The sequence below is a fragment of the Thalassophryne amazonica genome, unplaced genomic scaffold (assembly GCF_902500255.1).
Source record: "Thalassophryne amazonica unplaced genomic scaffold, fThaAma1.1, whole genome shotgun sequence".
Taxonomy (NCBI): Eukaryota; Metazoa; Chordata; class Actinopteri; order Batrachoidiformes; family Batrachoididae; genus Thalassophryne; species Thalassophryne amazonica.
Genome location: NW_022986266.1, coordinates 283,324 through 298,786, shown reverse-complemented (window position 1 = coordinate 298,786; position 15,463 = coordinate 283,324). Strand labels below are relative to the sequence as shown.

Genomic DNA, 15,463 nt, shown 5'->3' with positions numbered 1-15,463 from the left:
TTAACAGGATTGCTAAAAAAGCAGTTTGAACATAATAGTTTTGAGTTTGTAGCGTCAACAGCAGGTGCTACTATTATTGTGAACACCCCCTTTTCTACTTTTTTTACTAATAGCCCAATTTCATAGCCTTAAGAGTGTGCATATCATGAATGCTTGGTCTTGTTGGATTTGTGAGAATCTACTGAATCTACTGGTACCTTGTTTCCCATGTAACAATAAGAAATATACTCAAAACCTGGATTAATCTTTTTAGTCACATAGCACTACTATTATTCTCAACACTACGCCACCCTGCTCAGTGTGCCACTCACATTGGACCGACAACACACAGAATGTGTCTCTGTGTCCCAGATTGATCTCTTTCAGTGCAGCTTCTTATTCTGACTTTAACATCAAGTTAACACCCATGTCTTTCATCTCCAACTGTAAATGGTCATCAAAACATTCCAATCATATCTTTTTGAACTCTTCAGCATCAAACTCCATCATGTCAATGTTTACAATGTGCTTGAGCAATAACAGGTGAAGTTGCTCATGAACTTTAAGTTTCTTAAATATTTATTACAGCCAATCTTAAAACTTCAGTTATCTTTCTAATTTCATTACTGGTAAATTTTTGAAATAATTTAGATGAGATATACTCATTATCTCACAGGAAAATATCACAATTATCTGGGAACGCTCGTAGCGCTGCTTCAACAGAGCGGAACCCTGACGGGGGCCGACCAGAAATCAAATCAAATCAATTTTATTTATATAGCGCCATATCACAACAACAGTTGCCCCAAGGCGCTTTATATTGTAAGGCAAGGCCATACAATAATTACGGAAAAACCCCAATGGTCAAAACGACCCCCTGTGAGCAAGCACTTGGCGACAGTGGGAAGGAAAAACTCCCTTTTAACAGGAAGAAACCTCCAGCAGAACCAGGCTCAGGGAGGGTCAGTCTTCTGCTGGGACTGGTTGGGGCTGAGGGAGAGAATCAGGAAAAAGAGATGCTGTGGAGGGGAGCAGAGATCAATCACTAATGATTAAATGCAGAGTGGTGCATACAGAGCAAAAAGAGAAAGAAACACTCAATGCATCATGGGAACCCCCCAGCAGTCTAAGTCTATAGCAGCATAACTAAGGGATGGTTCAGGGTCACCTGATCCAGCCCTAACTATAAGCTTTAGCAAGAAGGAAAGTTTTAAGCCTAATCTTAAAAGTAGAGAGGTTGTCTGTCTCCCTGATCTGAATTGGGAGCTGGTTCCACAGGAGAGGAGCCTGAAAGCTGAAGGCTCTGCCTCCCATTCTACTCTTACAAACCCTAGGAACTACAAGTAAGCCTGCAGTCTGAGAGCGAAGCGCTCTATTGGGGTGATATGGTACTACGAGGTCCCTAAGATAAGATGGGACCTGATTATTCAAAACCTTATAAGTAAGAAGAAGAATTTTAAATTCTATTCTAGAATTAACAGGAAGCCAATGAAGAGAGGCCAATATGGGTGAGATATGCTCTCTCCTTCTAGTCCCCGTCAGTACTCTAGCTGCAGCATTTTGAATTAACTGGAGGCTTTTCAGGGAACTTTTAGGACAACCTGATAATAATGAATTACAGTAGTCCAGCCTAGAGGAAATAAATGCATGAATTAGTTTTTCAGCATCACTCTGAGACAAGACCTTTCTAATTTTAGAGGTATTGCGCAAATGCAAAAAAGCAGTCCTACATATTTGTTTAATATGCGCATTGAATGACATATCCTAATCAAAAATGACTCCAAGATTTCTCACAGTATTACTAGAGGTCAGGGTAATGCCATCCATAGTAAGGATCTGGTTAGACACCATGTTTCTAAGATTTGTGGGGCCAAGTAGAATAACTTCAGTTTTATCTGAGTTTAAAAGCAGGAAATTAGAGGTCATCCATGTCTTTATGTCTGTAAGACAATCCTGCAGTTTAGCTAATTGGTGTGTGTCCTCTGGCTTCATGGATAGATAAAGCTGGGTATCATCTGCATAACAATGAAAATTTAAGCAATGCTGTCTAATAATACTGCCTAAGGGAAACATGTATAAAGTGAATAAAATTGGTCCTAGCACAGAACCTTGTGGAACTCCATAATTAACCTTAGTCTGTGAAGAAGATTCCTCATTTACATGAACAAATTGTAATCTATTAGATAAATATGATTCAAACCACCGCAGCGCAGTGCCTTTAATACCTATGGCATGCTCTAATCTCTGTAATAACATTTTATGGTCAGCAGTATCAAAAGCAGCACTGAGGTCTAACAGAACAAGCACAGAGATGAGTCCACTGTCTGAGGCCATAAGAAGATCATTTGTAACCTTCACTAATGCTGTTTCTGTACTATGATGAATTCTGAACCTGACTGAAAGTCTTCAAATAGACCATTCCTCTGCAGATGATCAGTTAGCTGTTTTACAACTACCCTTTCAAGAATTTTTGAGAGAAAAGGAAGGTTGGAGATTGGCCTATAATTAGCTAAGATAGCTGGGTCAAGTGATGGCTTTTTAAGTAATGGTTTAATTACTGCCACCTTAAAAGCCTGTGGTACATAGCCAACTAATAAAGATAGATTGATCATATTTAAGATCGAAGCATTAATTAATGGTAGGGCTTCCTTGAGCAGCCTGGTAGGAATGGGGTCTAATAGACATGTTGATGGTTTGGAGGAAGTAACTAATGAAAATAACTCAGACAGAACAATCAGAGAGAAAGAGTCTAACCAAATACCGGCATCACTGAAAGTAGCCAAAGATAACGATATGTCTTTGGGATGGTTATGAGTACTTTTTTCTCTAATAGTTAAAATTTTATTAGCAAAGAAAGTCATGAAGTCATTACTAGTTAAAGTTAAAGGAATACTCGGCTCAATAGAGCTCTGACTCTTTGTCAGCCTGGCTACAGTGCTGAAAAGAAACCTGGGTTTGTTCTTATTTTCTTCAATTAGTGATGAGTAGTAAGATGTCCTAGCTTTACGGAGGGCTTTTTATAGAGCAACAGACTCTTTTTCCAGGCTAAGTGAAGATCTTCTAAATTAGTGAGACGCCATTTCCTCTCCAACTTACGGGTTATCTGCTTTAAGCTGCGAGTTTGTGAGTTATACCACGGAGTCAGGCACTTCTGATTTAAGGCTCTCTTTTTCAGAGGAGCTACAGCATTCAAAGTTGTCTTCAATGAGGATGTAAAACTATTGACGAGATAATCTATCTCACTTACAGAGTTTAGGTAGCTACTCTGCACTGTGTTGGTATATGGCATTAGAGAACATAAAGAAGGAATCGTATCCTTAAACCTAGTTACAGCGTTTTCTGAAAGACTTCTAGTGTAATGAAACTTATTCCCTACTGCTGGGTAGTCCATCAGAGTAAATGTAAATGTTATTAAGAAATGATCAGACAGAAGGGAGTTTTCAGGGAATACTGTTAAGTCTTCAATTTCCATACCATAAGTCAGAACAAGATCTAAGATATGATTAAAGTGGTGGGTGGTGGTGGGACTCATTTACATTTTGAGCAAAGCCAATTGAGTCTAATAATAGATTAAATGCAGTGTTGAGGCTGTCATTCTCAGCATCTGTGTGGATGTTAAAATCACCCACTATAATTATCTTATCTGAGCTAAGCACTAAGTGAGACAAAAGGTCTGAAAAAACTCACAGTAACGACCAGGTGGACGATAGATAATAACAAATAAAACTGGTTTTTGGGACTTCCAATTTGGATGGACAAGACTAAGAGTCAAGCTTTCAAATGAATTAAAGCTCTGTCTGGGTTTTGGATTAATTAATAAACTGGAATGGAAGATTGCTGCTAATCCTCTGCCTCGGCCCGTGCTACGAGCATTCTGGCAGTTAGTGTGACTCGGGGGTGTTGACTCATTTAAACTAACATATTCATCCTGCTGTAACCAGGTTTCTGTAAGGCAGAATAAATCAATATGTTGATCAATTATTATATCATTTACTAACAAGGACTTAGAAGAGAGAGACCTAATGTTTAATAGACCACATTTAACTGTTTTAGTCTGTGGTGCAGTTGAAGGTGCTATATTATTTTTTCTTTTTGAATTTTTATGCTTAAATAGATTTTTGCTGGTTATTGGTGGTCTGGGAGCAGGCACTGTCTCTACGGGGATGGGGTAATGAGGGGATGGCAGAGGGAGAGAAGCTGCAGAGAGGTGTGTAAGACTACAACTCTGCTTCCTGGTCCCAACCCTGGATAGTCACAGATTTCTAGAAATGAGAGCTGCTCCATCCAAAGTGGGATGGATGCCGTCTCTCCTAACAAGACCAGGTTTTCCCCAGAAGCTTTGCCAATTATCTATGAAGCTCACCTCATTTTTTGGACACCACTCAGACAGCCAGCAATTCAAGGAGAACATGCGGCTAAACATGTCACTCCCGGTCCGATTGGGGAGGGGCCCAGAGAAAACTACAGAGTCTGACATTGTTTTTGCAAAGTTACACACCGATTCAATGTTAATTTTAGTGACCTTCCATTGGCGTAACCAGGTGTCATTACTGCCAATGTGAATTACAATCTTACCAAATTTACACTTAGCCTTAGCCAGCAGTTTCAAATTTCCTTCAATGTCGCCTGCTCTGGCCCCCGGAAGACATTTGACTATGGTTGCTGGTGTCGCTAACTTCACATTTCGAAAAACAGAGTCGCCAATAACCAGAGTTTGATCCTCGGCGGGTGTGTCGCCGAGTGGGGAAAAACAGTTAGAAATGTGAACGGGTTGGCGGTGTACACGGGGCTTCTGTTTAGGGCTACGCTTCCTCCTCACAGTCACCCAGTCGGCCTGCTTTCCTGGCTGCTCGGGATCTGCTGGAAGGGAACTAACGGCGGCTAAGCTACCTTGGTCCGCACCGACTACAGGGGCCTGGCTAGCTGTAGAATTTTCCACGGAGCGGAGCCGAGTCTCCAATTCGCCCAGCCTGGCCTCCAAAGCTATGAATAAGCTACACTTATTACAAGTACCATTACTGCTAAAGGAAGCCGAGGAATAACTAAACATTTCACACCCAGAGCAGAAAAGTGCAGGAGAGACAGGAGAAGCCGCCATGCTAAACCGGCTAAGAGCTAGTAGCTGTGCTAGCGGATTCCTAAAAACACACAAAGTGAATAATGTGTAAATAATTTAGAGGTGATTCAGCAGAGGGAGTGCTTTAGTTAAGGCACGTGAAGATTACACTGTGAAACAAATCGTTATCTAGTTATCTCGATCAATCTAACTGTGCAGATTAAACAGCTAACAGATACAGAAAAACACCGCTGTGCTCCGGAACAGGAAGTGATACAATACCGCAGTGAGAGCCAACCACCAGTAGAGGCCTAAACAAAGTAGATAATTTTCTCTCAGAAGATCAAACAGGTTTGATTTTCATCCGACCATACGATTGCCGTACGGGAGGTGGTTGCTCCGAGTATACTTCGCGATGCAGGACGCACGATTAAGCTGAAACTCGGCGCAGCCCAAACAATTCTTGCATGAGTGAAAAATCGTCTCAAAAAGGGTCAAAGCTCGCACAGTGTAAGCCCAGCTTTATTGGGACAGCCGCTCTGGTGAACTGTTTTGTTTTCAGCTGCAGTCACTGAAGCAGTCGTGAAAAGTACAGTTTTTTCAGTTCCCGGTGGAGAAGGGAAGACGAGACAAATGGGAGACGTTGTGCTGTTAAGTGTTAGCCAACACAGCTAACCAGAGTAGCTACGTTCTCTGACCTGCAAAACCATCTCGACATGTTTGAACTTTGGTGTCCCCCCTAAAAATTCATCCGCCCTGCCTTCACTGTGCACCCGTCATTTTGGACCACAGCAGCTTGTCTGACATGATCAAAGGGAATAATGTGATAATTAACCAAGTAAAACCTCTTAAATCATTCTAATGTCAGTTTTAAGTAGAAACAAGGCGATTATTACAGAGTCTTTACTGGCACTCTAAAATGACGTAGGTGTCGCAGCAGTTGCTGTGGCCCTCTGATCGTTTCTCTCATCTTTTATGATGAACTAATGCTGAATTTGTCTGGAAAAGATTGTTGTACAAACGCTTCAGATATCTGTCGCTGAGATAGATGATGACTGGAGGCAGTTTGAAGCAGAAATGAGGTGATAATCGTAGAATTGCTACTGACGCTCAGAAACGATGCATGCACAAGGCAGGGCAGGCCAGTTTTTAGGGGCGGACTGTTCAGTCTGCGACACAGATCATAAACACCATAGCACATGTCCACGTTCCACCACATCATCACTTTTTCTTTGTATTTTCACTTTGTTTGCATGTAATTTGCCCAAAATCTCAGAGGAAGTGTCGTGTTTCTGTCCCTGGAAGTAGAGAAATTACATCATATGCATCATATTTTACCCCTTTAGTGCCTGCTCTCAAACAAGACTGCACTGCCTGATTTTCTGTAAGTTTAAATTCTTAAGGAAGCTCTGTTTCCTTCAGCCCAAACAGCTCTTTTGGAACATGGACTGCACCAAACGCTGCCAGTGTATTGGACGAAACCTGATTCAGTGTGACCCAAGGCGCTGCAAAAGTGAGGAAGAGTGCACTCTGCGCCATGGAGTCCGAGGCTGCTCTGCGCGTCGCTCCCAACACTGTGTGGCGTCTGGTGGAGGAGTCTTCAAGACGTTTGATGGAGCCTCACTGCGACTCCCGGCCTCCTGCTCCTTTGTCTTGTCCACAAACTGTCATAAACTTCCTGACCTCTCCTTCCAGATCATTGCAAATTTTGATAAGTGGAGCACACCTAACCTGACCACCATCTCTCATGTCTACCTGTACATCAATGAGGAGAACATACTCATATCTGGCAATACAGTGAAGGTAAGAGAGAATTTTCTTCACAGTAACAACGGGCCTCGTTCATGAACCGTACTTAAAAACAAATTTGTTGCTAAGTCCTGCTTATGAAGTTTTTACAAGGATTGTGTCATTCATGAATGTTTTCCTATCCAGGACTCAGGTAAGAACAAATCCTACGAACTCGAGTGCCTTAAGTGAGAGAGCGGCGTCAACTCAGAACACAGCGCCATTGTGGGTTCAACTGCACTGAACTACTGAATGAACCTTTAATGTTTTCAACATTTTTTTAAATCATTTAACCACAAACAGCAACACATCCAGGTACAGGTGCTATCAGATAAATATAAAAATAGTTAAGCTTTAATCAAATTTACATAAATTTATCATTTATGCTGATTTATTGAATTAATTTAAAGCCTGATTTATGCTTCTGTAACTCTGTAACTCTGTCATACAATGACGTGTGACAGTTTAAAGTTCTCCCTCTCTGGATTTTGCTTTATTCTGGATTAATTTGACCCTCAATAAGTTTTTCTTTCTACAATAATCACCTCCAAATCAAAGGTAAACTGAACATTTTCCTCTTTTACAACTTCGTGCTGTAAAGTTGCAGACTTTTCTGATCCATTTGTAATCAGCATGCACACTGTAAAAACTGTTATAATATTAATATGATGGCAGACAAAGAAGTGAAGGCAGCAAAGTGTCAGATCACAGCCGTTTGTGTCTGATTTAACAGGTGCACGTCAGGCTGTAGGTCCGAGTCTGAACACAGCAAATGACTACCACATGCTCGGGGTTTTTAATGGAAATACACTGCAATCTGACGAGACATTTTATCCAATATGAGCGAAAATCCGTTGTACAAAATCTGTTATATACCATGTTTATTACATGGAAAACAAAACAAAAACTCTGGTGACTGTGAATGTCCAGTTTATACGATGATGGTTTAGGTGACTTTTCCTGTACATGGGACTGAACTGTTATGAAAGTGTAGGAACACGGACCCACAACAGGGGGCGCAAATGAACGGACAATGGAGGAGTCGAATAACACTGCTTTTACTGTTGTGAAACAGGCACAACAAATACAACCGGTTACAATATCGAAATGGAGTCCAATTACAACGGTGTCGTGTGGGCAGGCTCGACGATAGGAGACGTCCAACCCGATTTCCTCTGCCACCGAACCCCGGGAATACTGGAGCCGCCAAGTCCCGAATTCCCAGGTGGCCACTGCCTCCGCTCGTCGGATCCGGTACTGCTGGCAAGAAACAGAAACAGTCAGGTGTGGATGCGGCTGCACCCAGTAACACGGAGGGTGGAGAGTCCACCTCCACCTCTCGTCAACAACAATGTAGGAAGGTGAGTACTTATCCGAATGTTGTCTAGTAGTCAGCTGTCCTATAGACAATCAAACAAGAATACAAGTAAAGACACACGTATGTGCAGGCTGAAATGGTTACCTCTTTGGTAAGGCGATATCTCGGCAAATGAGGTGGAGATGCCGTCCTGCTGATATACCTCCGTATTGATTGGGATCAGCTGTCTCCGGTGATGGGTGACAGCTGTCATCCTGGCTGCTCCTGTAAGGCGGCAGCGCCCTCCGGTGCCTGGAGCCCGCACTCCAGGCAGGGCGCCCTCTAGTGGTGGTGGGCCAGCAGTACCTCCTCTTCAGCGGCCCACACAACAGGACCCCCCCCCTCAACGGGCGCCTCCTGGCGCATGACCGGGTTTGTCAGGGTGGCGACGGTAGAAGTCGGCCAGGAGGGCCGGGTCCAGGATGAAGCCCTTCTTCACCCAGGAGCGTTCTTCGGGGCCGTACCCCTCCCAGTCCACCAGATACTGAAAACCCCGGCCCATTCGTCGGACGTCGAGGAGCCGGCGCACGGTCCAAGCCGGCTCTCCGTCGATGATCTGGGCAGGAGGTGGCGCCGGACCCGGAGTGCAGAGGGGTGAGGTGTGATGGGGTTTAATCCTTGACACATGGAATACCGGGTGAATCCGCAGTGAGGCCGGAAGCCGGAGCCTCACTGCGGCGGGATTGATGACCTTGAGTATTTTGTAGGGGCCGATGTATCGTTCTTGCAGTTTCGGGGAGTCCACTTGAAGGGGAATGTCTTTGGTGGACAACCAGACCTCCTGCCCTGGACGATACGTGGGAGCCGGGGCCCGCCGCCGGTCTGCATGGTTCTTCGCCCTCGTCCGGGCCTTCAACAAAGCAGAACGGGCGGCACGCCACACCGACGGCACTTCCGTAGGTGGGCCTGGACCGAGGGCACACCGACCTCCCCTCAACCACCGGAAACAACGGGGGTTGATACCCCAAACACACCTCAAAGGGGGAGAGGCCGGTGGCGGACGACACTTGACTGTTGTGCGCGTACTCGATCCAGGCCAGGTGGGTACTCCAGGCCGTCGGGTGCGCGGCTGTCACACAGCGCAAGGTTTGCTCCATCTCCTGGTTTGCCCGTTCTGCTTGTCCGTTGGTCTGGGGGTGGTACCCGGACGAGAGACTGACCGTGGCCCCCAGTTCCCGGCAAAAGCTCCTCCAAACCTGCGAGGAGAACTGGGGACCGCGATCGGAGACGATGTCTGATGGTATTCCATGCAGACGGACGACGTGGTGGACTAGGAGGTCCGCTGTCTCCTGGGCCGTTGGGAGCTTCGGGAGGGCCACGAAGTGGGCCGCCTTGGAGAATCGGTCCACTATCGTGAGGACGACGGTGTTTCCCTGGGACGGCGGGAGACCCGTGACAAAATCCAGGCCGATGTGGGACCAGGGGCGATGAGGCACGGGCAGCGGCTGTAGCAATCCCGGTGTCTTACGGTGATCCGCCTTGCCCCTGGCACAGGTGGTACAGGCCTGGATGTAACCCCGGACGTCGGCCTCCAGGGACGCCCACCAGAAGCGCTGCCGGACGACTGCCACGGTTCTTCGCACCCCAGGGTGACAGGAGAGCTTAGAACCGTGACAGAAGTCCAGAACTGCAGCCCTGGCTTCTGGTGGGACGTAGAGTTTGTTCTTCGGTCCGGTTCCGGGGTCCGGGTCTCGTGTCAGGGCCTCCCGGACGGTTTTCTCCACGTCCCAGGTGAGGGCGGCCACGATAGCGGACTCCGGGATGATGGGTTCCGGGGGATCCGACGGCTCCGTTTTGACCTCATCTTCGTGTACCCGGGACAAGGCATCCGATCTTTGGTTTTTGGTCCCGGGACGGTAGGTGATCCAGAAGTCAAAACGGCCGAAGAACAGTGACCAGCGGGCTTGCCTGGGGTTCAGTCGCTTGGCGGTCCTGATATACTCCAGGTTCCGGTGGTCAGTGAAAACCATGAATGGCACGGACGTTCCCTCCAACAGATGTCTCCACTCCTCAAGAGCCTCTTTCACCGCAAGGAGCTCTCGATTGCCGACGTCATAGTTCCGTTCGCTGGGGTCAACCTGCGGGAAAAATAGGCACACGGGTGAAGGACCTTATCGGTCTTCCCGCTCTGGGACAGCACGGCTCCTATCCCTGAGTCCGAGGCGTCCACTTCAACCACTAACTGGCGACTAGGATCGGGCTGCACCAGAACGGGGTGCAGACGAGAAGCGCCGTTTCAACTCCTTAAACGCGGCATCGCACCGATCCGACCAGGTGAAGGGAACTTTTGGTGAGGTCAGGGCTGTCAGGGGGCTAACTACCTGACTGTAGCCCTTAATGAACCTCCTGTAGAAATTAGCAAAGCCTAGGAACTGTTGCAACTTCCTACCGCTTGTTGGTTGGGGCCAGTCTCTCACCGCCGCAACCTTGGCCGGATCAGGAGCGACGGAGTTGGAGGAGATGATGAACCCCAGGAAGGACAAAGAAGTGCGGTGGAACTCACACTTCTCGCCCTTCACAAACAGTCGGTTCTCTAACAACCGCTGCAGGACCTGACGTACATGCCGGACATGAGTCTCAGGATCCAGAGAAAAGATGAGTATATCGTCTAGATATACGAAGACGAACCGGTGCAGGAAGTCCCGCAATACGTCGTTAACCAAGGCTTGGAACGTCGCGGGGGCGTTTGTGAGGCCGAACGGCATGACCAGGTACTCAAAGTGACCTAATGGGGTGTTGAATGCCGTCTTCCACTCGTCTCCCTTCCGGATCCGAACCAGATGATACGTGTTTCTAAGATCAAGCTTGGTAAAAATCTTGGCTCCATGCAGGGGCGTGAACACCGAATCCAACAGGGGTAACGGGTATCGGTTGCGAACCGTGATTTCGTTCAGCCCCCTATAATCGATGCATGGACGAAGTCCGCCATCTTTTTTACCCACGAAAAAGAAACCTGCGCCCATCGGGGAGGTGGAATTTCGGATCAACCCAGCAGCTAACGAGTCCCGGATGTAGGTCTCCATTGATTCGCGCTCAGGCCGTGAGAGGTTGTACAGTCTACTGGACGGGAACCCACTGCCTGGAACCAAATCGATGGCACAATCGTACGGACGGTGGGGGGGGAGTGTGAGCGCCAGATCCTTGCTGAACACGTCGACAAGGTCGTGGTACTCCACCGGCACCGTCCCCAGATTGGGCGGGACTCTGACCTCCTCCTTAGCTTAGGGAGCCGGGAGGAACCGAGGAACCTAGACACACCCGATGCAGGTCTCGCTCCACTGAACCACCACCCCGGACGGCCAATCAATCCGGGGCTTGTGCTTCAACATCCAGGGAAAACCTAAAACCACACGGGAAGTGGGCCTGAGTCACAAAAAACTCGATCACCTCCCGGTGGTTTCCTGACACCACCAGCGTTACAGGTGTGTCTTATGTGTGATCGGAGGGAGCAGGGAGCCATCTAGTGCTCGAACCTGCACAGGCGAGGTAAGCGCCACAGAGGGAGCCCTATCTCCCTGCCCATCTGCAGTCCACAGATTTCTTAAAGCCAGAAAGTTGCCATTTGAAATGACTTTAGTTTTGTGTCATGTCTGTGATCTGCTTTTTTTCTACAAAATTAAACAACTGAATGAACATCCTCAGAGGCCAGTGATTCCATACTTTTTGCCAGGGGTTGTATAAATAGCTAGCTATCAATCCTGTGCTAATCCTCTAAATACTGTACATCTGTAATTTGTCCAATAGTAAAGTGTGATCGATAGTATCAAATGCTTTTTGTAAATCAAAGAAAATCCCTACAGTGTATTGCTTATTCTCAATTGCATTTGTCATCAATTTCTATTTAATCCACCAGAATTTAAACTTCGGTTAAAGTGATCTGAAAATGCTGTTTTGTGCAGTGTTCGGGTGCAGCGACAAGCTGACAAAGGATTATCTGCTGGTTAAATAAATAAATAATAAATTGTGGAGTGAGCTTTCATAAGTGTGTATTTTACCGTAATATTAATGATGTGGGAAATGACTAAAATTTCTCATAAAAGGTTACAAATTATTTTTTAGCATCGATCTGTATTCAAATCAAATCAGTTTTATTTATATAGCGCCAAATCACAACAAACAGTTGCCCCAAGGCGCTTTATATTGTAAGGCAAGGCCATACAATAATTACGGAAAAACCCCAACGGTCAAAACAACCCCCTGTGAGCAAGCACTTGGCTACAGTGGGAAGGAAAAACTCCCTTTTAACAGGAAGAAACCTCCAGCAGAACCAGGCTCAGGGAGGGGCAGTCTTCTGCTGGGACTGGTTGGGGCTGAGGGAGAGAACCAGGAAAAAGACATGCTGTTTAAATGCAGAGTGGTGCATACAGAGCAAAAAGAGAAACACTCACTCAGTGCATCATGGGAACCCCCCAGCAGTCTAAGTCTATAGCAGCATAACTAAAGGATGGTTCAGGGTCACCTGATCCAGCCCTAACTATAAGCTTTAGCAAAAAGGAAAGTTTTAAGCCTAATCTTAAAAGTAGAGAGGCTGTCTGTCTCCCTGATCTGAATTGGGAGCTGGTTCCACAGGAGAGGAGCCTGAAAGCTGAAGGCTCTGCCTCCCATTCTACTCTTACAAACCCTAGGAACTACAAGTAAGCCTGCAGTCTGAGAGCGAAGCGCTCTATTGGGGTGATATGGTACTATGAGGTCCCTAAGATAAGATGGGACCTGATTATTCAAAACCTTATAAGTAAGAAGAAGAATTTTAAATTCTATTCTAGAATTAACAGGAAGCCAATGAAGAGAGGCCAATATGGGTGAGATATGCTCTCTCCTTCTAGTCCCCGTCAGTACTCTAGCTGCAGCATTTTGAATTAACTGAAGGCTTTTCAGGGAACTTTTAGGACAACCTGATAATAATGAATTACAATAATCCAGCCTAGAGGAAATAAATGCATGAATTAGTTTTTCAGCATCACTCTGAGACAAGACCTTTCTGATTTTAGAGATATTGCGTAAATGCAAAAAAGCAGTCCTACATATTTGTTTATATGCGCATTGAATGACATATCCTGATCAAAAATGACTCCAAGATTTCTCACAGTATTACTAGAGGTCAGGGTAATGCCATCCAGAGTAAGGATCTGGTTAGACACCATGTTTCTAAGATTTGTGGGGCCAAGTACAGTAACTTCAGTTTTGTCTGAGTTTAAAAGCAGAAAATTAGAGGTCATCCATGTCTTTATGTCTGTAAGACAATCCTGCAGTTTAGCTAATTGGTGTGTGTCCTCTGGCTTCATGGATAGATAAAGCTGGGTATCATCTGCGTAACAATGAAAATTTAAGCAATGCTTTCTAATAATACTGCCTAAGGGAAGCATGTATAAAGTGAATAAAATTGGTCCTAGCACAGAACCTTGTGGAACTCCATAATTAACCTTAGTCTGTGAAGAAGATTCCCCATTTACATGAACAAATTGTAATCCATTAGATAAATATGATTCAAACCACCGCAGCGCAGTGCCTTTAATATCTATGGCATGCTCTAATCTCTGTAATAAAATTTTATGGTCAACAGTATCAAAAGCAGCACTGAGGTCTAACGGAACAAGCACAGAGATGAGTCCACTGTCTGAGGCCATAAGAAAATCATTTGTAACCTTCACTAATGCTGATAAAACAAAACAGAAAACATTAAACCAATTAACAATGAACATAAATAAATATAGAAATAACTGTTTCCTCTGAACATCTAGTGACTCTTACACCTCCACTTCATCCCTGTTTTATTAAGTTTAATGACAATTTGTTTCGGTCAAAGCACAGCAGAAGAACTTTGTGACTGCATGCTTAGTTGGGCTCTGTGCCATGGAGTGGCGCAGAGAGGAGGAGGAGACAGAACCAGATGTGTGGCTCCACATGGCTCTCATCTCGCTTGTTTTCCCAAACATCAGGCACATGCAGCAGGTGGAACACCTGCAGGAGTGCGCTGAGGAGCATTGGAACGAGACTTTTAGCCGACTTGGCGTCACTGTCCTCCTTCAGCATATTGCAGCAATGAAACCGAATGCGGTGCAGCAGGGTTTAATTGCGCACATCAGAGAAGAACGCTGTCACGCTCTATTAAGGATCATCACTAATCAAGATGGATCAACACGCTCAGTTGCAACCTCCACGACATGAGGCGATATGAGGGTGGTGTGTGACATTCATGGAAGATTTTTTTGACAGCCAAAAACATGCTCCACGAAAATCACGAATATCACGCACCAACACACACTATTAAGAAACCTATTCACATGCATTAAGTCACATTAAGAATGTCAGGAATGTGCCAAGAATGATGCAAATATGACATTCGTAACGTGTCCTGCCTATGTGTAAACGCAGTATAATACATACGATTAACAATGAATATCTAAGGCCTCTATGTCTTCACAGGTCAATGGCACTCCAGTGTCTGTGCCATTTCTAACAGGGCTGATGACACGTCTGTTTACATCTGAAGGTTTCATTGTCATTGACACACCCCAGGACATCCAGGTTCGGTACAATCGCTTCAACACCCTCAGTATCACGATGGGACAGCGGCTACAGAACAAAGTGTGTGGCCTCTGTGGTAATTTCAACAGTGACCCCAGTGATGACTACATCACATCCAGGGGCAAGCCAGCTGTCAGCGCCCTGGAGCTGACCCAGAGCTGGAAGACTAATGGTATGCAGAACAGGTGGGTGAAGTCCACAGTGGAATGTGTTGTAAAGTACACAATTCATGTTTGAAATTCTGACATTCTTTTGGAATAAGAACATTGTTTCTTAGTGGTCCAAAGACAAATCTGACCAGCTATCAGGAAGAACCAAACTGATGACAGGTTGGTTCTTGCTGATAGCTGGAAATCTCGCAAACTGATTTGCGAGATTTCCTGTCCTGACCTGGGAATGTTCGTGTGTCAAAGCTGTTCAACAGTACGGGGTTATTGGATTTTTCATTTCAAAATTCTCCACATATTCCCTCTTGGGGAAAGGTCAGGACTACAGGTAGACCAGTTCTGTGCCCCCCCCCCCCTTTCTGCAGCCGTGCCTTTGTAATGTGTGCAGAATGTGGTTTTACCTTGTCTACTTTAAAAATGCATGGACGTCCCTGGAAAAGATGTCCACTCACAGGCAGCCCATGTTGCTCTAAAATCACGGTATGATTTTCTGCCTTAAATCTGCCATCACAGAAGTGTAAATTACCTTTGAAAAAGGCCTTTGACACAACCCCAGACTATGACACAACCTCAGACTAGGACACAACCCCA

General features: G+C 45.6%; 1 protein-coding gene across 1 annotated transcript in view; it reads left to right on the top strand.

The window, feature by feature from the left end:
• LOC117505898 (alpha-tectorin-like) overlaps positions 1–15,463 on the top strand; it is a 160,159-nt gene that overhangs the window by 48,885 nt on the left and 95,811 nt on the right. Inside the window, exons 3-4 of the mRNA XM_034165433.1 lie at positions 6,458–6,838; positions 14,604–14,890. Coding sequence (XP_034021324.1) covers positions 6,458–6,838; positions 14,604–14,890 — 668 coding nt within the window. The remainder of the gene's footprint in view (positions 1–6,457; positions 6,839–14,603; positions 14,891–15,463) is intronic.